This window comes from Buteo buteo, chromosome 28 (genome assembly GCF_964188355.1).
Source record: "Buteo buteo chromosome 28, bButBut1.hap1.1, whole genome shotgun sequence".
Lineage (NCBI taxonomy): Eukaryota > Metazoa > Chordata > Aves > Accipitriformes > Accipitridae > Buteo > Buteo buteo.
The window spans coordinates 3357374-3382789 of NC_134198.1; the positions used below are offsets into that span (position 1 = coordinate 3357374).

Genomic DNA, 25416 nt, shown 5'->3' on the forward strand with positions numbered 1-25416 from the left:
GGTCCTTGGCTAAGGATCTGTTTGTCACACATTTCCAGGCTGCATTCACTGGAAAGGATCTGGGGTTTACGGATGCCACTTGTTTTTACAGCTCAGATCAGCTCATATTCCAGATCCGAACGAGGAACCTGTACTTTCTTGTACTGTGCTCTCCAGCTTTTGACAGGTTAACACCTCTTAGGCCTGACTGTACCCGATTATCACATGCCCAGAGCACAAACAGTATTTGCTAGCTACTGCTCAGCAGGGCTATGGACACCTGTCCCAGAGACAAAGTGCTCAGAGGCTGCCCTCGCTTAGTGAGTTTATTCAGTTATATGTACTCTACCACCCTTACTTAAGCTCACATGACCGGTTCTAGGCTGGCACTGGGAATCTCTTCAAAAATATTTTCTCACTGTCTTATTTAAAACCTGGACGAGTTCTCTGATCTGGTTTACGGTGCTTTGTTGGTACAGCTATGAGAGCGGAGCCAGAACATGAGTGAGAGGCCACTGATAGATGAAAATGGGAGAGAGGAAGGGAACTGCTTAAACACACATTGCAATGAATGGGCTGAACCCTGGAACTACAGATGAAACCTGACATGACTCGTTAACCCATCATGTGGCAACCGATCACTCTCTTCCATGGCACAGAGCAAATTGTCAAATGCTACATGTGTTGGCCTTGTATTTCACAGAAATGTGCAACTTGCTAATCATACTTTACTGAACTACACAGCTGAGATGATTAACACAATAGTAGCCACTTTGGCACGAGAAATGGCTTTGGAGGAAACCAAACCCCAAGCGTGTCTTTGAAGGCTACTGTCTTTGACAACCATCTTTTCCTTGGTGAACACCTTTTATTCATGCGGCACAGCTGGATGGACTAACTGCACTTTCCCAAGTGTTGAATTATGGTTTTCAGTGTCTCAGGCCCTTGGGAACTCTGTGAGAACTTGGTCAGTGAAAGGAAAGACAGAATAAATCCTTAAGTGAGAAGAAATTTATGAGGGGTAATTAGAAAGGCAGCTACTCGCTCAAAAGCAGGTGCCCTCCTGGGAAGACTCACTTCTTTCCCTTAGAAACATGATAAATATACATTTCTGCATCTTAATATTACAAAGATGCATATTACCTTCAGATGTACTCTGGGATCCACCAGGCTGGATTCTGTCATTTTCTATGGCAAGAGGCAACTCCAGTCTCAAAACACTCACAGGGAAAATACTTGCATTAATACCTTGAGTTTACAAAGATGAGGGCCTTCAGATCTGTAAATGCAAGTGTTTAAGCTGTGGAAATCCTTTAAGCTGAGAACAGTTAGAGAATGGGAGTGTATCAGGGCAAAACTTTCAGGTATGCTCATCTTGGTCTAATTCTTCTTCACAGTTTCAGCCACTGCTGAGGACAGGTCAGACTACACAGGCCCCCGGCATGAAGCATCCTTATCAACTTAGGTTCCCATTCACCACAGGTAACAACATCTTGGTGCCAGCGGAGTAAGTGCCCAAACTCTGGCAGGGCCAATCTACCCAAGGACATGAAGCAAAGCTTGGGACATCCACACCCTTAATTCACATCTCCCAAGGTATTACTTAGTATCGCAGCAGTTACACCATCCTTCCCGTTTGCTGTCTGAGGACATGGATGATTCCACTTCTCCATCTGGTTTTAGCTATGAAGTACCCTCAAGCCCAAGGGGTTACGCCCCTACTGCTTTACAAAAATAAGGGACGCACCTGCTCCAGAGGATTTTGCAGGGAACATCCCTGAGATTAGACTGGTGAACGGCTGCTTTGAAATAAAAGGATCCCTCTGCAAAACGGGGAGACGCTTTCAGGTCTTTGGGAACAGCATCCGATTTTAACTTTCTGCATGTGTGTTTGAACTGGAAAATGAGACATCTTTGCCACATTACTTGGTTTGTAAGAAAGTAAGTAAGAATACAGGCAAGGAAGTGGAAACAGGCAGAGCCACCCCTGCCAGAGCATGTTTATGCCCACAGAAAGCACCGTCCCACATCTCGAGGAAAACATGATTAACAGCGCCGCGCTGATCTTAATCAGATTTATTAAGACAAATGTTGAAAATCCAGCGGGTGGGGGGCAGTCACTAAGGCAAAAAAAAAAAAAAAGGGGCCAGATAAAAGTGCCCAGAGGGAGTGAGCTAATGCCTATCTTCCCATTACCTCATGGGATCGTTAGGTCAACATGATCTCGCCGCGGCGAGCACCGGAGCCACCTCCCCGCCGGGACGGAGGCCAGAGGCCGTTCCCTTCCCCTCCACACAGGTGCAGCCCCTCAGCGGGAGGCGCGGGCCCGCCGCCATGTCGGGAGGCCGGGGGCGCCCCCTCAGGGGGCGCCCCCGGCCTCCCGACATGGCGGCGGGCCCGGGCGGGTAAAGCGGGACAAGCCACCCCCGCGCCACAACCGGCTCAGCTTCCCGCCCTTACCCCCCCCAAGCGGCAGGCGGGGGGGTCTGCCGGGCAAGGCGGCATTGTTGGCCGCGTCCATCACTCCCCCCGCGTCCGACATAATGAATGCGCTTGGACACACCTTCCAGCCCGGCGAAGAGAAGCGCCGCGTCTCCACGGACAGCCCCGCCGAGCTCTCCGCTCGCTTTTCCCTCAGCCCTCGGGGAGCCGCCCCCGTAAGCCCGCCCGGCCCCGTAGCCCGGCGCCCCGTCCCAGCCCAGTGAGGGGCCGCGGCGGCCGGGCTGGGCTGGGCGAGGCGGGGGGGTGGGGTGGGGGGTAAAAACCCTCGCTATGCTGCCCAGCGCCCTGTACTGGGACCTGGTGGGCTCCTCGGCTCTCCTCAACCTGCCGGCGGCGCCGGGCTTCGGCAACCTGGGCAAAAGTTTCCTCATCGAGAACTTGCTGCGGGCCGGGGCGCCGCCGAGCCCTGCCCAGCTCCGTCCCCTCCCCGCCAGCCCCGTCCCCCTCAAGCTGTGCCCCGCGGCGGAACAAATCAGCCCCTCAGGGGGTCCCTACCCGACAAGATGGGCTTTTCAAGTGCTTAACCCCTCCGCGGCGGACGGCGGCCGCCTGCCAGCGCGGGCTCCGGCGGCGGAGAGAGGCGGCGTCTTCCCGCCGGCAGCCACAGGTGAGCGCCGGCCCCTTCCCCGCGTCCCGCCGCCGGGGAGTCGGGACGAGAAGGGGCTTCGTGAGGAGAGAGAGGGGACGGCGGCGGGGAGAGAGGCGGCCGCTGCCCTCCTGCCAGCCGCTCCGACCAGCCCGGAGGCGGCAGCGGCGGCGGGACGCCGTGCCCCGCAGGGTGCCGTACCGCCGGGGAGTCCTCCGGGCGGCGGAGCTCCGGAGCGGGGTCTCGCCCTGCTGCTTGGCGAAGGGACCCCGAGGAGCGGGCGAGGGGCCGGTGGGGAGGGCAGGCGGACGGCGGCTGTAAACCGGCGCACCTGGGTGGGTGTAGCGAGCGCGGCAAAGCCTTGTGCGTTCAGGTCTGCTCGTTCTTCGCAGCCTGAGGGGGTGGTAAAAGAGCTTCACCGCCAACAGGCGCTCCGGGGAGGGTTGAAATTCCTAGTTTGGGGAGAAAGGCGAGCGGTCCCGTCCCCTTCGGCAGCGATAGCTCGGGAGGCAGCAGCCCCCTCCTCAAGTGCCCCGTCCCTGGGGGACAGCAAGGGCTGAAGGACCGGGCTCTTCCTACCAAAAGGAAAATTAATTCAAGCAAAGCAGGCAATTTTCTGGAAGTTTTGACAAAACCAGGGGCGGAAAAAAAAAAAAAAAGCTTTAAAGCTGTGTAAAAGGTCAGTAATTAGCCATTCGGTCGGGCGTTAAAGTAAAAACTGGGTGGTGGGAGACGTGAGCCTTGTGCCGGGCTGCCCACCGTCTTTGCTGTCGCGGGGGGTGGCTGCGATTTTCCGTCGGAACAGGCCCGCAGTAAGCTGTGTCATTGAACTGGAAACGAATAGTTCTACAAAACAGGTTTTGTTTCTCGGATGTGCCGATTTTCACGTAAATATGTTTTGTCTGGGCACGAACGACGTTTTAAAGTATTTTTAGGAATGCGCGCTTCTGTCAGCCGTGGAACTGATTGAAGTTGAATTCAAAGTTAATTCATAAGATTAGGTATTAGACTCACCGTCTGTATTGCATTTTGCCTCTCCGTTATAATATATCAGTTTATTTCAGTCTTGTGTGGTGTTTTCAGAATTTTTATTTATGATCATGCGGTTTTAAATGTACTTGAAATTCAGACAAGCAGAATCGTATTTATTGAAGTAAGTCTTTGAGGTGTGAAACCAAAAGGCTCATTTTAGAAACAGAATAACAGTTGTTTTCTTTTCAAGCATAATTTTACTTCAATTAAATCCTACAAACTGTTCTGCAAAATCCAAACCAGTTTTTGATCCTTTAGCATGATGTACTTTAAAGGTAGGTAGGAGAGAGTCAAAAAAGCGTACATTAACATTTCTGAACATTCCAGACCTCAGCTGCCCTAAGTGTTATCTTAAGCGTATCAGTTATTTAAACATGTTTATTTTAACCAACTATAGGCTAGGCCAGGAAACAGGACAAGTATCATCTTTCTGGAATTAGGTGCATATTCTTTCCCCTCGCCCCCAAAAAAAGCTCTAGAAAATGCTACTTTTATGTGTACAGAGCGCATGTAAAAGGGGAGACTGCACATGCCTCAGCACTCATCGCTATAGGTAAACTTTCTGTAAGTATTACAGAAGTTCCTGAATGCCGAGTTTTTCAAATGCTTGCTTCCAGGATTAGTTCTTTCTTTGATTAGCCTACAGTGGTACTCGTGAATTTAGGAAGGTGTGGCAGGTCTGCCTAGTGATTTGGAGTCTGATCCTACGCTTCTGATCCCACAGCTCCCAGGGATTTCAGTGGGAGCTCTGGGCAAAAGCACCAGGCTCTTATATTTGGGCAGTGAGAAATACTAGGCTTCCTCATGTATTATGCACTCAGAAAAAAAAGTCTCCTGCGAATGTAGAAGATGTACCACAAAGATGTATATATTCTAACAGGGATCTATTGATTCTGATCTGACTTACATGTCTTAAAGTGTTGAGGGCTCTTGGGTGTCTGAACTTTGATAAATGTAAATTAGATTGGAACTGTCCTGCTAAGCCAGATTTTGTGATTTCTAAGGAGTCTCTTCTCTCTAGTGTAGGTGTATGCTGGGGGAACCATTCAGACTGTACACTTGCATTTGTGAATAGGGCTGGGGTGGTCAGGCTGTGTGTTATATATGTTTCTTGTTTATGCAGTGATAGGGCAAAAGAGTGTTTCTCAGAATAAGAATTTTAGCCTTCAGGGACTAATGAAGGTATTTTAAGTAAGGAATTCGTACTAAGTAGGGGTTTTGAATTTACTGATTATTGTGACTATTCACTGATTTTTGTGAGTTATTTGAGGAATAAACTCTTTCCTATTTGGAGCCCCCATATCACATGGCATTTTGGAAAATCTTGGTCTAAGTCTTTAATAAGACTATTGAACATGATAAAGCAAAATGTTTTTTTAATACTTCTGAACTAGCAAGTGCTTTATAAATCATGCAGGGACTAAAAGTGCTCTAACCAACTAGCTTGGCATAATCCAGGGGTTTTAAAATAAAAAAAGAAAAAATGCTACAGAAAAGACAATTGACAAAATATCAGACTTTTTGGAATCAGTAATCTGTATTGCTCAGGTAGTCCCAAATTCTGGTGAGGTCACCAAAAGTTCTCAGAAAGGAGGGAATATAAAATCACACCAGGGACTGAACTGAATAAGCTGAACCTTTTTACAGTTCCAGAAACAACATGTATCCACAGCACCTACCAAGGAAAGACATGAAGAAAGCACTCCATTTTAGGGTACCTTTTAACACTCCCTAAAAGCGCTAAAGAGTGAAATCCTGTACTCTTTCTGTAAACTGGAAAACTCTTATCCATGGCGGCAAAGGACACCAGGTAGGATGGCACTCTTGATCTGGTCCATCTCGTCATGGTAGCTTTTCCCTTTGTAACTCCTCAGCAGCAGAGTTTTATCAGGAAGTTTCCATTCCCATAATTTACAGGTTTCAAAGGATTTAGTTTGACTATATCAAGAGCTTATCTGCATGTGTATTTTGAGTTCTCCAAAATTATCTGAAATGAAAAACTGAACAACTACTCAGTGTCCCATCCAAGATATATCATCTAATGAGTGGGCTTGAAATAAATATCTTTATGTTGTCTGTAAAATATTAAAATCATCACTTTCCATTGTTACACCAGTTTTAAAAAATGAAATGTAATCAAATCATAGTTTTTTAAAATGAATTTAGTTTATTTTGACTTAAGAGTACAACCACCTGCAGAAGCAGCATGTTACATAAAACTTAAGAAGGAAAAGCAGAATGAGCATTATTGCTATATGATAAACTCACTTGCCTTCTGCAACGGTATGCCTGCCAGATTCCCGCAGGCTTTCTTGCACCTTGCTCTGAAGCCCTGGTGCTGATGATGGAATGCTGAACTGGGCCCACCACCTTCAGCAGGTGTGGTAGACACTGTGTTGCTGTCTAGCTGAACTGAATTTCTCTTAACCTGTGTGCTATGGGCCTGATTCTTCTCTTTTAAGACCTTTTGCCTTGATGAAATAAATGCATAATGCTGGCTTCTGCTTTGTGAGAACTTTGCCTACAGCGTGTATTTGTAGCCCTGCCTAGGTAAAGCAGTGCAGAATCTGGTTCTGCTTTTTAAACACTGGATGCCCAGACTGTGTTCTTCCTGGCTAAAAACTTTTTAAAAAATGCATCGTTGTAAAGCAGCGTTTCCCAGTGAAACATATTACAGCTATGCAGCTTGTACTTGCACTGCCTCTTAAAGGATGAGGGAAGCTCCAGATGAAAGTTCTCAGCAAACTAACGGACTCTTAAGCATGGAGGAAGTCCTCAATTTCTGCTTGCTAATCTGGGATTTAGTCCCTCTCCTTGTACTCCAGTCCTATCATTATCTTCTGGATAAATTAGAAGACTTGACCAGTTTTCCTCAGTATTTTCTGACATAGGAAAATTACCTGGAGGATGCTGAGATGCAGTCTGTTGTAGCACAGGTGCTTTAAAGAGATCCACTCCACATCTTTCCTCATGACTTGGTTTCCAGAAGTATTGGCTGAGAGCAGGTCATTGTGACCTCCTTGAGAAATGCAAAGTTACTCTGCTACCTGGAATGATCTTCTGAAAAATCTCTGCTCTTCTCAAGTAATTTGCCCTGGAGGAGGATGACAGTAAGTGCTTTACGGCCTGAATATGGTCATTAGTGGTATGACCATGAATATGGTCATATGTGGCAAGAAACTGGCTTTCTGCTTTAATCTTGGCATTTTGATAGATTAACAGAGAAAGGAAAATGAAAAGTGCAATGAAACAAATAAATGTAACAGTGAGATACTTCCACTGCAAAACTTGCTGAAAAATTAAGTTTACAGGATTTTTGCCTAAAGCGTCAGAATATAATAGAGCAGAATAAGGTACAGTACATATAACACAAAAGAAAGCAATTAGAACAAGTATGTCATGAACATAAATTGGACTTATAATAATAAACACCCATTCTGTGATACAGATGTAGCTTTTCTTTCTGTAATATTTGAGTATTTTACATTTTAATACATTTATCATCACAATGTGCCAGTGAGATAGGAGAGATTTCTACTGCGTAGAGGAGGAGCTGGAGCAAAACGAAGTGAGGTGACTTGCCTAAGGTAATACAGAAAAAACAGTAGCATTGCAGGGAAGTAAAACCAAGCCTTCCTCTGCAGGCTAAGTCTTTGGACCAAGGTCAGTTTTTTTCCCCTTGGGTGATGACAGCAATTCTATCCTGCAACGGTTATTTTAATCAATATTCCTTATTGCCCATTTTTAGTAAAAACTCTTGTGTTTCTTTATGACAACCGGGAGATACTTGAATTACTGAAATTAAGTAATTTTTTTTCTCCTTCATTTTGGACCCTCTCAGTGAATAAATGCTTATTAATTATTGATTTCAAACCAACTGGCAGCCACAGTGTGTCCTCACGTGACATGTAACACTAACTTTCGGTAAAATAAAAGGCAGGAAAAAGCCGAGTGTTTTCTCAGCTCCCACTAGGCTTGCACTAGCCTCTGGAAAGTGCTACCCTCACTCAGGCAACAAGTTGACTAACAAGCCTCAGGATTTTCCTGTTTTGTTGGTGTTCTCTGGGGATAGAAAGTTTCTTCAGGGTGGGGAGATCTATTTGACATCTTTTCTTATGTCCTCATTGCCAGGAGCACCGAGACACCTTCACCTGTTTTAAAAGTTTGTCTTTGGAAGCAGAGAAGTTTCTGTGAGTATCTTTTCCTGCAGCATCTTTTCCTGCTTCCAGTTAACTTTGTGAGTCATTTAATAGAATCGGTTTGGGGTGCCTAGCATACCTTAAAAGTGGCTGCAAAATGGCTTTTTAAAAGACAAATCTTTGTCCTCATTGTAAGGTTGCCAGGGCTAGACTAGTGCCAGCTACTCTCTGACTGAGCCACCAGTCTGGCAGTCTGGGCTCAGTAGGGAATACGAGCATTGGCTGGGCAGTGCTCTTGCCTCTGGAGACTCTTGCTGTGCCGTCTCTGAGAAAGGAAGAGGATCCCAAGTTTGGTCCTTAGGAAGATTTAAGCACTGCCAGAAAAATCTCAGAGCCGCACTAGGAAGACAAGTGGTAGGGTTTGCAGAAAAGCAATTCACCAAGGGGAAACCCTGGAATCAGTCATGCCTACAGTTAGTGAATTAACTTCTGTAAAATGTATTTTGTATTGCAGAATGAACAGGTCTTCTGAAATCTTGTAGCATATTCTTCATGTTTTTAGAAAACACATGAATGTGATAAGGAATAATGTCATCAGGCAAGTTCTCGAGTGTAGATTTCAGGTTTCATTGTACTGTGATTTTTTTTATTAACAAATTCCCCTGAATTTTGGAAGGCAAGTCCTCTGCCTCCATTGCCCACCAAAGGTGTTATGTGTTCTTGTATAATGCAGCTCTGCAAAATAACTTTTACTCTGGTTTTTCTAAATGGTACTTTTGTGGTCTATCATGACCCATAGCAGAAATGGGAAGGTAATTTTTTCAAAATGAAAACAAGTGCAGGTATATAAAGTAGTAGGAGGCTGTTTCAAATGTCGGATATGTAGACCTTGATCCTTATAAAGTTAAGCACCTAAATATTTTCACTAACCGGGGCTGTGTTTCTTTGAGGTGAGTCATGATGTCAGAGAAGCGGCCTTTGCTTTGTGCTGAAGAGCTTATGAAAATTTCCCTTGAGAGGCTGCCTTTTTCTGAAGTTATAACACATAATTCTCTTGAGGTATTTTGTATGTATGTTGAGGTTTTTACCTCCTCCTCTTGGACAAGTTGGTGTTGTTCGTTGAAGTCCCCACCCGTGAAATCTCGTGAATATCTTGAATTTCAACTTGAAAAAGTATTTCCTTGTACAAATGTAAAAAGGCTAAAAACATCATGTGTTTAAGAAAAAGTAGGAAAAACAATTCACTGTTTGTTATTTTTTAATTCTAATGTTTAGCCGATCTTTAGACTTTTGTCTGGTTGGAGCTGGCAATACTGCAACAAGTAAAGACTGGTCCAGGTAGGAAATTTTAGCTAATCAGTGCATACCGCTGGAATAATTGTGCAATTTGGCCTATCATACGATTTCGAATTCAGGCTGCAGCAATGAAGAACCAGTGAATTGCCTCTTGCAGCATATGACCCTAATTTTGCTTTGCTTGAGGAAATTATTTCTAAACAAATTGTAATATGTTGAAAATCAAGGAAAATAATTTTAGTTCTTTTATGGCTGACTTTTATCATTTTTTTACAAAGTCTTTATGGCTGAACAGATGATTGTATTCTTTTGACGTTACCTATGAAGGATAAGAAGAATGTCACAGTAGTTCAGCTGTTTAATAAAAAGTAGGTGTCTTGTCTAATCTAGTTGTCTAAATACCCTGTCTAATCCATAGTCAATACAGAGAGACGCCTCCAGAAGATGACACAACCTATCTTCTTAGACGTCTATTTTAAGGTGATGAATCATTACATAGAGCTAATTATCTCTTCTCATTGACTGTGCCGGAGGCCCAGACAAGGAGCTTAGACAACACACTGAACTTGTAGACAGAGAAGTGACAGTAATGCCCCTTTTGACAAGAACTGGTAAGCGGAAAGTGCTGGGGCACACTCATGCATGGGCATCTTGAAGGAGGACAAAGCTGGAGGCAAAGCTGGTAAATCCACAGCTTTCCAGATCCCCATCTTTCTTCTCAATAGCAAGGTTGTGTACAAGGCATGGAGAGGGCGGAAGCCACCTTTACTGCTGACACCAGGAGACCAATGGAGCCTTTGGCAAATGGTGTGGGGTTTGGTTGCTGCTTTGGGTTGTCACAGAGGTGAAATGTGAGCATGCATTGTCACCAGCCTGAGGCACCCATGTTTCTATAGGTGGAGAAAGACATGTACAGCAACCCATGCCCTAATAATAAGCCACGTGAGTGATGCTTCTGAAAATTGACAGTGATTCACGTGATCTCAGCTAATCCGCAGCGTGACTCTGTCAGCCACTACGTTGCTATAGATGGAAGAAAACGATGATCATGCCGTTGGCACGTTTCAAGCCCTTTTTGGTGCCACTACTCTGCTAATTTTTGAAAGCCCCACCGAGACGCAACATAAAAATGCAAGCCCACTTCTTACATCCGCCTTTTGTGTAGGATTTAAAAATATATATTTAGAACTTCAAACCCCATTCTATGAACGTTTGCCAATATTTTAAAACTGATCTGCGTATGCTGCTCTGGTCTGCCTTTTGGCTTGATTTCCTTTGAGCATTCATGCAGCCGTGTTTTACAGGAATGAATGGGAAGCAAATAGACAGTGGCTTTGGGAGTGCAGGAAAGCCAGCTCTGATGGATGCTGTACCACAGGCTCTTGCAGTAAGTTTTGCCAAGTCCATGGGATTGTGACTGCCTTTGGTAGAATATTGCAGTGGCGGTTGCTTCCTTCTCATGGCCAGGTGCTCCCCTTCAGCTGGCTGAAATGCTTTGGGGATGCACAACTGCTGCTGGAACATTGCACTCTAAACACAGTAACTGCTGGGGACAGAGCCATGGTTCATTGTGAGGCCCAGGGCTTGTGGTTCAGGAGCAGAAGTGGTGCCATGTGGCTCAGCTAGACCACTAACCTGGCAGAGCTGCTGCTGGCCTATTTGCAGGGAGCTCTTCATGACATGAAACTTTCCTGCAGCTTTGCAAAAGCGTGCTTTAGTCATTGCCAAGAATGAGTGTTGGTAGGAAACTGCAGTTTACTTGTGCCTACTTCATGGGCACAAACCATCCAAGGTTCTCAGGTGAAATGGGATCATTTTACTGATAATATTTTTAATTTGCCTGCCAGGGCTGGAGCCTGGGCATCACTGTGGAAAGCAGTTCATGTGGGCATAGCAATACTTGGAGAATTAAAGGGCTCATGCAGCTTGAGGTCTGTCTGTTCCTGTGCTTACTGTTTCTTGTTAGCTGGCTCTAGGCAGCTTTCTGAATCATTCTTTGGAAGTGTTTCAACTCTCTTCACAGGTTTATATCACATTTTTATCAGTTAGCTTTAAAAAAACCCAACAAACGAACAGCATGTACAGTGAAGGAGCTGTGTATGGGTCATACCAGAAGTTTACCATCAGTTTACTTTTCCTCAATAGCCATTTTTTCTTCACCTGTTCCCTCTTTCTTTCTGGCTAATGGTCTACACTATTTCCTGAGTCACTTCACAAGACTGGGATTAGGAAAAGCAAACAGCATCTTTAATAATAAGCCATTTTAAAATTACATATCCATTTGAACCGAATTGTATTGAGGAACCTTACTCTCAAAATGGTGGATAGTTGGAAGGCAAACTTCTGGTCCCACTGTCAGGATGGGAGGGCTTTTGAATTTAGAATATCTTCAGAGCTGTCGGTATACTTTAAAATGTCAGTATCTGAACTAATCTCTGAGTTTTAGCACTAGATGGGCTTGAGGTCCATTTGCATGTTTACTATCATTTTATTGTCTGTTTGTAAAATGCTTTTTATTCACAAAGCTGAATGTAAATGAGCATTATTACTAAAATTTTGCATGCAGCAACAGTGTCAAAAGAATTTATCTTTTGTGAAAAAATAAATAATTTATTTAATTTTAGATATGTCATCCTTTTATATTTACAACCTGATAAATTTTCTTTTAAAGTATATAGTACAATTTTTGGAGTGCCAAGAAGCACTTATACCATACTCTGATATTTCATTTTCATGGATCTGTGAAGCTAAACCTGTACAGTCTTGACTCTTGTGAGACACTTAATTCCACACAATCTCTGGTTTTATGAAATAGAAATGCAAAGCAGAAAAAGAATTAAGTATCTTGAATATGAATTATTAGGATTTGTCTCCTGGTTAATATGTACTCCACATGGCTGGAAGCAGCAGCTACCTTTTGGTTACTGTGTACTTCATTCTGGCCAATAAATACAGAATTAATATTCTGACATTTTCAGCAATTTTCAGCCTTATGTGAACAGCAAACAATGTTTGCTTCAGGTTGCTTGACCAACAAATATTGGTAGAGTGGCCATGATACATGTGAACAGAAAATAAAAGCATTGGCAATGCTTTCTGTATATTGTCTTCAGCACTGATAGCTATTTTGTCATTCTTACAGGTACAATCACAGTATAATTCTGAAATACATATACATTCAATATATCATTTTTCTCTGAGCAATTTTCATTCTGTTAATGCAGTTTCACGCAGACAGTGGAAACCATTTAATGCGATGAATATTCTCTGCTGTTTCTATCAAAGATAAAAAATATACTTGGATGTGTTAGCCTGAAGCATTAACATTTTTCTCTACATAGAGCTCTCAAGGTAGAGTTGAGCATCCCTGTATTATTATGCCATATTTTTTTACTGATGTAACTCTGTGTAACTGCTACACATTGGTTTGAGTGCACCAGCTTCACTAGACGTGACCTGGGGATGTGGTTTGATATACTTAACCTACAGTTCACTTGTGCATTTAGTGTAGTTGGAGCACATTAAAGAAGTTTATAAACTAGACGGATGCATTACAATAGGCTTAGGGAGACATAATGCCATTGTTTATTCCACAGGATCTAGAATAAATCAGTCTTGAGAAATGGTCTCGGGAATCACTTGGTTCAGAGTTATATGAGGATATCACCCGTATGTTATTTCTTAAACAAGTGTTCTGCCTTAAATGGATATCTGCTATGCAGGCAGAAAAGACAGCAGTTGGTTGAGGGAATTAAGTAAAATGCCCAGTAAAGTCAGAAGCATGATTTTCATTTACTTGAGCAGAATTAGTGCCAAGATCTCTACTGTCTGCATCATGGTGCTGTGCTAGTGTTAAATCATTGCTAGCAATATCCATGGAAATATGTGGCTTGTTTGGAGTTTCCTTAAGCAAAATGTCTCAAGTTTTGACCCTGATCCAGCTCCTGACCTTTATGCTTGCAGCTTGCTTGTTGAGAGATTTAGTGAATGGAGAAAACCTATCCTTTCCTTTTCCTCTATCTTTATTTGCAGGAATGTGCTATCTCTCTGAAGCAGTAGCTTATTCAATTCTGATTTATCCAGGTATCTCATGGCTGTATCACGTATGATCACCACATTATCAAAAAAGAGGAAGGAACTGGGGAGAGTTAAGAAACCATAACGGGGAACATCCAGGACAGGCCACCATGTCTGACAAAAATCGTATGGCATGAGTAAGGTGCTGGAGCAGTGATTAAAGGGAATAGGGCATTACAGCAGCCAAGGAGTATTTGAGGTGTATGAAAAGGAAGCAAAGGAATTGAGTGTGGCACCTTCTGTATACTAAGTTGTGTTTTTAGCGGTGGAAAGTTTTATCTGACTGTAAGGGAAACTTGATAACGGTATGAGGAGTGTGGCTCCCAAGGAAGGAAGGAAAAGCCCTTCACCTGGGAGTTTGGGAACTGCAGCAGATAAAACATTTGCAGCAGATGAAAGATACTGTCAAGAACAAGTTCTCATGTTCAGGAGGATGGCTGAGATTATCTGGCAGGTCTTTACCTTCTCCATCTCCTGTGTTTCTTCAGTTAGTCAAATCCTTTCCAACTTGTACACCCCACCAGTTGCATTGAAGCCCCTTGGTTACGTGTGATAGGTAATGTTTGGCTGCACATTCTTGACTGTCTTAAGCTCCTTAGGACACAGGTCCACATTTGATGGTCTTGTGTGGAAGAGAAGCTTTAGGCTACTAATGCCTGATGTAAATCATTCCTTTTTGTAAATGTTTTGCAAGCATGCACCTCAAATATAGGCAATTAGTTCTTCTTGGAGTATATTTATATTTCATTAGAAATAGCAAGGTGTCAATGAAGAGCTCTAGCAGTAAAACGCTTATCAACTTGTAATTACAGTTGAAGAAATTTTCACCTAAGCTTGTATAAATTCAGATAAAAAATAGAGGTAAATATTTAAAAAATGCTTAGAGTTAGGCTTCTACAGCAATAGTTCATTGCTGTGGGAGATCAGCAGATTTAACGGTCAGAAAACTTATTAGACACCCTCATATGTACTCGGGAACCTAATTTTGAGTGATATTTATTTTTAGTTCCAGTTGAAAAACCTTTAAAAATCAGCAACAAGACTTATATACATTTATCTATTTATCATTCTTCCTGATTGTTGATTTCTTAATTTTTTTATCTAAGTGTGCAGTTACTTCTTTTTAATTGATTAGGTTATTTCTAGAGATTTGGACAAACTTCAGTACAGGGTCTAGAGCTGTGTATTTTCTTACTAAACCAAAACAGGAAAGTGACATAAATGTTTTGATGCTGATCACATTCTACTAGCCTACAGTTCTAGCAAGCATGATGTATCTATTTTCAAAAGAAAAAGATATTCCAAGTTTCATAGCTGACGAGTATGTGCAGAAATTAAAAGATAATTAAGATTAACAGAAAAGCCCATGAGCTTTATAGAAAAATTTAAGGGATTATTAGACAATGAAGACCTTTCCAAGATTTGGAAGCACTTTTTAGACATAACAGAGACTTTAGATTCATTGGTTAAAAAAATTCTATAGAAATTTTACCAAATATTACCTAATTCTGTGGGTTGATTTTGCAGTTTTTTATTGTATTAAGCAGACCCTTCCTCAGCAAGTGGTTTATTTAAATTTAGAGCACTTTCCCAGCAAGAGTGAGTTTACTGTCAGGATAGCAGAATCAGGCCCTGTAGTTTGTGGCTATAGAGCTCAGCTGGATTGTCTCATTGCATTTTATAGAATTTATTCATAAAGGTTTCTTATTTATTGGAGACCTTATTGGTTGGAGTACTAATAACAGCATTGGAGTACAAGTAGAAGAGACAGGATTAACTTTTAGATTCTGTTTTTCTAGGGTATCATGCTTACTAGAGTTATTTAAAATAACTTATTCAGATGCATTAGACTCATTATGTCAACAATGTATTCTTAAAACAATGCATTCAATCTCAATATTTAGGAAAAGAACCCCATAATTATAGCAATTACAGAAGTAAACTTCAAATCTGCAGAGTTTCATTCTTATGATAAATGTATTGAGAGTTTTGCATATTATAGTTAAGCTACCCATGTAAAATAACCTTGCTAAATTAAAGAGCAATTACTTGGTTTATCATTGTTTGCCTTAAAAATATCACCATCTTGAAAAAAAGGAAAAAGAACTTGTGGGGCAGGACTTTACACACTGACTTTTTGGAGGACTGTTGTTATGAATATCACCTAAGCTCAATGGATAATCAATTAGATCTATGCTTTCTTTGCAGCTCTTTCCAAACACTTTTTTCTCCGAGCCCCGCCATTCTACTCAGCATGCTGCGGTGGGTCCTGTCAGCACCCTGCATCCCCCACTGCTTTTCCAAGTAAGTTTTTATGCTTCATCAGTAATGCTTGAGTTATTCTGTAAACCAAAGCAGCAGGATTTAATGTGTTCTGGAAAACTAATTGGTGATGCAATGGCAGCAGCTAATTCCTTAGTAAAATCACAGCAATCCTATTCAGAGGGTTTCCAAAGATTTATCAAACTTAAGTACACTGAGCAATTGTGAGAGCTTTCTAATGGCATTGAGACACCCAGACAGAGCTAACCTAGGAAGGCTGCTTGTTTTCAGTGTGCTAGAAAAGATTCTTTAAAATCAGTAACTCTTTTAAAAATCTGTGTCAATAAACATTTGCAAATAAGAAAAGAGCTGAAAGATCTTAAAATGGATGCTGCATTTTAATGTCTGTTAGGGATAAATTATGATTCAGGAAGCCCTAACATTATTTAAATAAAACAGTCATTCTTTTTGTAGCAGTCAAATGCATGCACATGTTTAATTTGTTTTTCTTTTTTAATTATGATGTAAAAAAATTGAAGAAGTACATTGAAGAGAATTTTGGCCAGTATACACTATACATTCAGGATTAAGACCTGGAATGCACTTCTATTTAATCCAAATCTAAATTTAACCATGATTGGGAAGTTTGTGTGCCATGACATAAGAATGGATATTCATGATTTTACATGTTTATGGCTCAGGAATACAAACAGAAGAAGCATGTCCTCGTCCTGCAACGCAGAGAAAAAGCACAACTCGCGTGTCAAATCCAAATGAAAATTAGAGCTTATGCGTGCTCTAGCATATACTTTTTTATCACAGTTGCATTCAAACCCTTCCTGACTATGTGCATGCGTTTTATGAATGTTTCAGAAGGGCAGTTGCTAAGTTGAATGATTCTTGACAAGTGAGGCAGCAAATGCTGGCAGTTTAATGAGCTGCAAGTTTCTGAGCACCTCTTTAGGGGGCTGACACTTTCCCACAGAGCGTTTTACATGGCCCCGGCTCTCCCACAATGGCTGACAGCACCATGACCAATCACCACTTTCACTTTACTCATCCACACGCGACCTCACCACAATTTTTCACTGTGCAGATGAACTTTAGGAACCATTTCACATTGAAAAGGCCTGGGCAAGGGTCAGTTGCCCTTTTGTATGGCCATAAAGCAATACTCTATGTGCCAGTCTTTTCTCCTGTCTCACATTCCAAGAGATTTTCTGGACACCATTTAAAGCACTTGACTGAAAAATAAAGCAGTGAATGAAACTGACTTTTATAGACTCATTCTAGCTCATCTTCCCATATAACCCTGTCTACCTGAAAAGGGATTTAGTGGATGAGCTGAGTGTATACAGGGACTTGCTGAATACATAGGCCCATTATCAACTGTGGGGATTGTTTATTAACCAGGACTGATACACTACTATTTTGGAAGTGACCTATTAATTGTCCATTTAACTAGAATGTATTGAATTCAAATGAAAAAATGGAAACCATGACTAAAGCTTTTACTTGCTCCTTCAAGGTGGTCTCTGCCATGAAGGCAAATGAAGATTGTTCCACAGATTAAGAGGACATTTATCACTATATATTAGGATACAAAGGAAAGACTTAAAAAAACCCCGCAGCAAAACAAAAATCAAACCAGCAACATAGGAAATAGTTAGTAACAGATTCACATTTATGTCAGCAGAACACTGAACCTTTTGATGCACATTCAGAGCGACAGGCTGCAAACTGCCTTATTTCATTTTGATGCAATTGTTGAAATGTATGAACGACTGCCTATCCCGCCGTGCTGAAAAATCCTTTAATCCACAAACCGAAATTTAGGTTTTGTGTGTGCAGTCAGAATGCATTTTGGAATATGGGGTATTCTTAAAAAAATTCTCTAGGCTGGTGAATTGGGGGTGACTATTCATTATCCCAAACACACATTTCAAATTTTTTGACCCAGCGGCTGTTCGCTAAAGCTTGTGAGCATTCTGCTCATCATTAAATTTTGTTTAGTTAATCTTTTAAAATCAGTCACATACTGTGCCTTAGAGTGTGTAGATTCTCCACTATTAAGTTAGTGTAACACAGGTGTTGAGCTGTACCCTGCATACTGCCTGTATGGGAATTAATTGGCACCTCGGGGCTCCAGCGGGAGGTTGTTTCTTTGCCAATTGACTGTTAACAACCAGCCAGGCAAGACAAATTTTAAGGGGTCACATAATCTGGCGTCCTCTGTCCTTGCCTGACAACTCCATTGTGGAATGGAGGCCAGGAGGCAAGGACCCGCCCTGTTATGCCTCTTCCTCGCTGGTATCTCATCCTGCGGTGGGGATGAGAGAAGGTACCAGCTCTTCTGCTGTCAGACTGTACCTCCCAGTAAACTTGAGAATGGCTGATGATTCATCAGAAACTGCACAGAGGCTACCTGGAAAAAGGTACCTAAATTCACCAAATTCGAGCAAGAAGGAGAGAAAACATGCTTGAGGAAGAAGGGCCAGTGTTTGCCTCCAGCTTCGTGGACAGGATGAGAGCTTGAGGTGGGCGTTGTGAGGGGGCCATGCACTCCTCGGAAATAGGAACCTGGCTTGCCCTTTGCAGCAACCTCCATTGTGGCATTTTGACTTTTGTTCTGCAGATAGTTTATTTTGGTTTGGCTTGAGTCTGGCTGTGTCTCACTGGGTAATAAATATCAGGACAGTAACTGATAGGTTATGATTTTTCTATCTGATCTCAGATACAATTTTGAAAATTGAAATACATCTGTATAAATTTAGACTTATTTATATTGTAACATTTTAAATCATAACAATTACTTTTTGCTGCAGTCTGTTATGAGGAGCAAATATAAAGATGATCTTAAAGTGTAGAAAAATTCAAGAAAGGCATGTCTAGCAGAATGCAATGGTCCTTAAATCAGTAATCTTTCACAGTGGCAGTGTATTTTAGGAAAGGATCGCTGTATGCTTGCTCAGTTTCTGACATTCTTCCTCTAGCGGTCACAGCTGGAGGCAGGATACAGGGGTAATGTATGTGATATCAAACCAGTCACACAAGCACCAGAAAAGTATTTAGTCAACTTTGCAAGACATACACATATACACTTTAGTTTCTCATCATTATACATAAATGGTTCTACAATATCCTTGATATGTCTGTGTTTGTTTCTCTGTGAGTGTTTAAAGATACACATACCCATGTGTATATATGTATAGTATACAGAAGTTGCAATGTGGTTTAGCCCCAAGGAACAGCTTGTTGAAGCTGCATCTGGGTTTAATTAGTATTTTCAAGAGCACTGTATCTATTGAACAAATGTATTTAATCCCCCTCCACTGTTAGAGCTGACTAGAATAGATAGACTTTTTCACGACAAAAATGTGCAGTCTTTTAGAGAGTCTGCTTTACATGGGGAGTTTTCCACTGGCTTTGATATGAAAATGATCAGATGCTTGATAGAAATTGAACAGCAGCACGCCTTTGCAGCTGCTGTAACTATAAACCGGGACGGCAGTCTTGGCCTGTGTACATGGGAAGGTGGACAACAGGAGGACAGCTTGCACCTTTGGAGCCGGAATTGCACGCATTATGAACTAAAGCCACCTTCGTGGCTGCCCTCCTACAGAAAGTTCGTAGGTGTCAGCGGGTATGTAGCCATGGCACGGTTTTCTGAGTCAAAGTGCAGTTCTTTCCTGGCCTGCTTGCAGCTGCCCCGTGCAATTGTCACATCCAATGCTTGGTGACAGGCCCTATTCAGCTGGCCTCTGGTACTGCTCCCTGGGCGAGCATTTGGGGAAGCTGGGAGTGCTGGAGGCATACCAAGCCTCACCAGGGACTGCTCCCTGTATGCCCCATCCTTCTAGGGGGAGAGGGAGCTTGGGAAAGCGCTATGGCTTTAGGCTTCAGTGGGTGTGAGGAAGGTGAGAGATTTATCTGGATGTGGGTTTTCTGTGCTCTTTGTGAGGCCAGTGAAGGGACAATGCGAACATTTCTACTTCTCCACTGCGGCACTGTCCCCCAGCTTTGAGGCTGTTTTCCAGGGTGGGGTTCCCTCTAGGCATGGATCAAGGGGATGTGATGGGATTCATTGAAAACTGCCCTCCCAGGACTTGCTGTGAGATGTCAAAGGATTAGAAACGAGGCTGAAAGGAGTAAGTCCAAGTACTCCCCAAATCCTCTACTAAAGAAATTGCTGTAGTTTCCAGAATAAGTGAGTGAATGGGCAGGGATTTTCTGAGAAATAGTTCACTCTGAAAGCCTTTCGTTAGTAAACAAAACTAAAGAAAGCCTATTTAGTTTCTTTGAATCAGTATTACAGACCACTTTTATCTGGTTCTACATTTCACACAAGGAGAAAATAAACTCCTAGGAAAACTTAACTGCAGTTTACTCGGTGATGATGACAGGCAAAGGAAAAAGTGGAGAAGTTTTTTCTTGACAATATTTGAATTTTTCAGTAGCACGGGCCCTGTGTTAATGTTCCTCTATGAACTCATCTGATTTACTTTTTACTATGTCAAGGGGAGACTCTTGACCACTGACAACACCTCTAGATCCAAGTGAGGATTTAGTCCTTAATGAACATGACTGAAGCATTACGACACACTTATAACACCAACAAATCAAAAGTGGGACAGTAGTCTGCTAGCATTATAATGAATGGCACTTAATATTTCTCTGATATGTGTTAGATATTATGTGAAATTCTCATCCATTTCTACTAGGAGAGGAAAGTGTGTTGCCTCTTCTGACCCAGGAATCTAACTCCAAAGCCCGGAGAGGTATATTAAGAAGAGCTGTCTTTTCCGAAGACCAGAGGAAAGCTTTGGAGAAAATGTTTCAGAAGCAGAAGTACATTAGTAAAACAGACAGGAAGAAACTGGCCATTAACCTGGGTCTAAAGGAGTCTCAGGTAAGGAATGACAGAACATCTGTGACTTTCTGTCTTTTTGAGGAAAAATCTTTAAAATGGCTTTGAAGGAGGAAAATTGAACAGCACAGAGGCAGCCCTGAGCTCCTCCACTGAGCAAAGACCTCAGTAAATCAATGGTATTTTTAACCAGGGAATGCTTGAACAGCTTCCTGGTTTAATTACTGAAGGTGTACATTCAAAAGTTGATTGCTCCATTTTCGCACAAAGTGGGAGAAACATGACCTCTGCATTTCACTTCCAGCTGCCATTTTGCTGTCTGACAGAGCCCCCTCAGGAGCTTTGGGGTGGGGAACTATGCTCCATCCCACTGCCTGATAGGCAGTGATCCAGGCAGAAAACAGCAGAGCATAGAGTCCTCCTGTATTCCTCTGAACACCCTTTGCACTCGCGGGTGAACAGCTAGTGACAATGCAATAAACAGCACTTGCTCTGAAACCATTCTGCCCCAAGAGACAGGCAGCCATCCCTGCAGAAAGAAACTTAGCTGCACAAGGAAAGAGATCCCTGGAGCTGAGAGAAACTGTAGAAGGAAAACTTTTGCAGGTTGACCTTCTAAAATGCTCCCACTTTACTTACCAATTTGCATTTCATGGGATTTTTCATGAGTCTGAGTTGGCCTACTGCAGGACTTTAGAGTTTAGCTGAGGTTCGAATACCTCCAGTGAGCTGTTCTAGCTGATTGAGTATGTTAGTGGTGATACTGAGTGGCAGTAGCCTAGTCTGGAATCTCAGGGGCCTGACCTAGCTGCAGATAAAAACAAGGGAAAACTGCCTGGCTTGAAGAGCACAAAACCTGAAAGAAACTGGAAAAAATGTTTGTGAGGGCATGTAACAGCAGAAATTGAACATGGTAGCTGGTGGCAAGTGGGATTCTGAAGGTGCTGGAGTAGATGAAGATCTCTAAAGTACAGCTGAAAGAGAGTGACAGTACAATCTTATTTCTTTGCATGCAGCAGGAGTGAAAGTGCTTAAGATATGTGTGGCAGAAGCTGTATAGGGGGCAGAAAAGCCTGGGAATGGCGATGGGAGTTCTCACCATCTTTATCTTGGAGATTTTCAGAACTTGACAAGGCCCTCAACAATTTGACCTAACTTTGCAGTTGGTTCCACATTGCACAGGAGGTTAGATCTTGTGGTCTGGAGTGGTTCCTTGTGACCTGAATGACTCTGACTCTATCGCAAGCACTGCAACTATAAATAAAACCAAGAAGCAGAGTGTGGTGTTTCTCAGTGTGATGAACAGAGCTGTAATCTCTGCAGGATAAACTATTTCAATGAGAATGTGCAATTGCACTCACCAGTGCACTGCCTAAAAATTTCCCAATATGTAGTCAAATTCCTAATATTGCAATTATTTACTTGAATTTTTCTTCTGTGTTCTTGGTATTCAGGAGAGCCTTGGGGAACAAAAAATAATGGAAGGACACATAGATAATGACTACCACTACAGGAAAGTAATTTCATGATAATGATAGATCTGGTGATATCTATATTTTTTGGTTTGGTTTTTTTTTTTATCTCGTGAAAGGAAGAGCAGTTGCTGTGAAGGTTATTTCTTCAATTTTCTGACCAGTTGTGCTGGAGGAACTGTACCTGCCATCTAAGGCAATGATTCTCAAACCTTCAAAAGCATAGTCCCTTTGTCTTTGTATCAAGTATCTGAATACTAGAAATAAATGCAAATATTTAAGGGAAAATAGAACACAATCTGAATAATTTGATTGATTCTCCCCACCATTTCTTCTCTTTATGTAAAACCAGTTCCTAGATGTATATTTCCCCAAGATTTTGCCAGTGTTTCATAAATGCCTTTGAATGCTCATGATCAAGCTTTGCAACTCAAAGTTTTTGAAAAATTGATTTTATCTCAAAAGCACATAAATTCTAGACAGCTCCTGCAAAACCGTAGTCAGGCAGACAAAATGTCTTTACATCCTCACTACTGTGTCATATGTCATAACACACATTTTGAAGCTGTATGGATAAGCTAGTTTTAGTTATGTTTGTGAATAGGACAGTCATAGTTTTTAGAGCCTCTTTTAAATAGAGGGCTTCGCATCACCAGTAATATCACTTAGTTTTGTTAATGACGATGCTAATTTACTCTGAGAATCCTTTTCTGTCTAGAAGGATGTTGCTACAGGAAATTGCTCTATCCCTAGCCACTGGGCTGTCCTTTTTCCAGTCTAAGCCAAATAATCACCTGTAAGAGGTAGTGAAAGTCAAGGAGAGTATTTGGCCAAGCTGTAGTAAATAGTGATGGGAAAATCCTTAGATAATGTCCATCAGTCAGCTTCACTGGATCTACTGTAACAATGAATAAGAAAGGAACGTGAAACTAAGGGGATGGAAAGGAAAAAACCTTGTTAGGGCAAAGTTGTTTAAAGAAAAGAATGATAATAAACTCTTATTAACTTGCAAACAGGTGAAAATTTGGTTTCAGAATCGAAGGATGAAATGGCGAAACTCCAAAGAAAAAGAAGTGCTTTCAAACAGGTGCCTCCAAGAAGAAGGTCTTCAGGAGAACTACCTCTCACGATCCACCATGAATTTTACCTCCCCGTGCCCATCTGTGTGGGAAGTGTCTCAGGAGCAGGCGAGTCCAAGGTGGAGGGAGACTTCTCCAGGAAATTCTGAAAGACTTACTAGTACACAACCACCTCCAAGAGCAAATTCATCGCAGAGCCCACTGTATTTGTATCCTGACCAAGACGCTGCAAATAAGGCAGTTACATCATCAGCCTAAGGAAATGGGGGCAGTTTGTAAATTGAGTGGAGAGCAGAGGCTTCAAATGAGCAGTGTTCTAAGACTAACAATATTTGGACATGTAAAGCTAACTAGTTTATGCCTCATAAATTTGCTAAAGTCTAACACCATTAAAATGACAAACAACTAATGATTTAAGAAGTATTCTTCAATACTCAGTCTTTTCTTGTGTCTTTTCCAGTCTTGTACTGACCTTAAAAGTGAAATAGGAACTGATGATGGTAAGTAAAATGAAGTGAAGAGCATGAAGCTGAAGTTGTGCTCTGGTTTATACATCTGCGCTGTATATGATAATTCATTAAAAACACGCTGATAAAGAATCACTTTTATTTCTCATTGTAGTCAGACCAATTAATTTCTTTTGTGCACAAGATAAGAATAACCCTGTTTCCCTCAAGATAGCAAGTGGCTTTGGGTTCTTTTTGAAATTCATTAATTGACACAATAGGTTCATATTAGACAAACGTAAGAATTTTTAGTATGTTTTCTCTGTCTGTCCTCACCTACATCAGTATTGCATTAGTTTTAAATAGCATGGTCACAGGTCAGCTGATAACCCTGGTAAAGTATGCAATACTAAAAGACAACCAACCAACCCTATAAAATATTCTGTCTTTAAATCTCTTTGATGTGAATGCATCCTGGGAAACACAATTGACTTACACTTGTCTTTTCTCCTGTGGGTGAATCTTCCAGCATTCTTAACTGAATTTCGGTGGCTTTTGTCAGACTGTTACTGCAATCTCTTGTAATCTCTTCTGTGTTTCAAAACTGTAATGGCGATATGCAGAGTTAGAGTCCAAATGCACCAAGCAACAGAACTGTAATTGGAAAAACTGCCACTGCAGCCATCTCGGAGAAGTACTTAAGGAGATGGCATACCATAGTAGCCTTATTCCTGACTTACTCCTATTTAAACTGGTGCCAATAAGTACACATTAGCATACGTGTGTATCAAAGACAGGACAGTATTCTGTGTAATACAGGTAGCCTCAAATTATATTAAAACTGCTTTACTTAAAATGATTTGCTTTCTTCATCTACTTTAAGGAAATCACTCTATGAATTTAAGTATCATTTTTTGTTTATTTGCAAGGCTTTATAGCTCAAAACAGGAGCAGAACTTTTATCATACATTTATGAATGCATTTGTTGAGAAGAAAGACTAGAGGTATTTTATGTTATAGGCAAAACCTTTTGGAGAACATTATGGTTTTATAGGGACTATTTCATTTCTGGCAGATTCATATATTTTGTAGTCAAAAGAGATGATTATGATAATCTAGTCTGGCTTTCCTCATCATGCATGCCATGAATGTTTCTAATTATTCTTGCCTTGAGCTCCAAAGCTTTTTGCACTGTATTGTACGTCTTTCAAAAAGCCATACAATTGTCATTTAATGTTTTACCTTTTGGTGGATGATCTACTATTCCCCTTGTTACATTGTATTATCTGGGAGGTGAAGTTTAGATACATTTGCAGCTAAAAAACTTGAGATTGCAGTGATGAAGCTTGTATCATAAACTTTATGCATGATCAGGCAAGTTTTGTATCCCGCCTTGTGCATATCCTGCCTTCTAAGTGGTCAGCTGTGCAGTTGTAGTCTTGCGCTATATGTCATTTCTTTGCATGTGATTGCCTATGCTTGTTTTAAAGAAAAAAGAAATTACAGAAAAATTAAGAAGTCATTTCTTCCTGTGGTTACAAACCCTCATTAGCGTAAGCTGCCTAGATACCTACCCTCAGAAGGCACTTGAACACATTTAGTATGCCATGTGTTATATGCTATTCAGTAATGTTAGAAGTTTATTCCTATCTTGCAATTGAAATCCCAGAACCAAGTCA

The 25416-nt window shown here is 41.7% G+C and overlaps 1 protein-coding gene across 1 annotated transcript; it reads left to right on the forward strand.

Moving 5' to 3' along the window:
• The first annotated feature begins 2736 nt into the window (after positions 1–2736).
• Positions 2737–23726, forward strand: DBX2 (developing brain homeobox 2). The gene is made up of 4 exons (XM_075059134.1): positions 2737–3088; positions 15820–15915; positions 20595–20782; positions 23229–23726. The coding sequence occupies exons 1-4, from the start codon at positions 2752–2754 to the stop codon at positions 23547–23549; spliced, it is 942 nt and encodes a 313-aa protein (XP_074915235.1). The 5' UTR covers positions 2737–2751; the 3' UTR covers positions 23550–23726.
• The last annotated feature ends 1690 nt before the right edge of the window (positions 23727–25416 follow it).

What these genes read in the sequence shown, in the direction of transcription:
- DBX2 (XM_075059134.1), top strand. Translation starts at nt 2,752, where the DNA reads ATGCTGCCCAGCGCCCTGTACTGGGACCTGGTGGGCTCCTCGGCTCTC. An exon ending in CTTCCCGCCGGCAGCCACAG is followed by an intron (nt 3,089 to 15,819) that starts GTGAGCGCCGGC and finishes CTTTCTTTGCAG; the next exon opens with CTCTTTCCAAACACTTTTTT. An exon ending in TGGGTCTAAAGGAGTCTCAG is followed by an intron (nt 20,783 to 23,228) that starts GTAAGGAATGAC and finishes ACTTGCAAACAG; the next exon opens with GTGAAAATTTGGTTTCAGAA.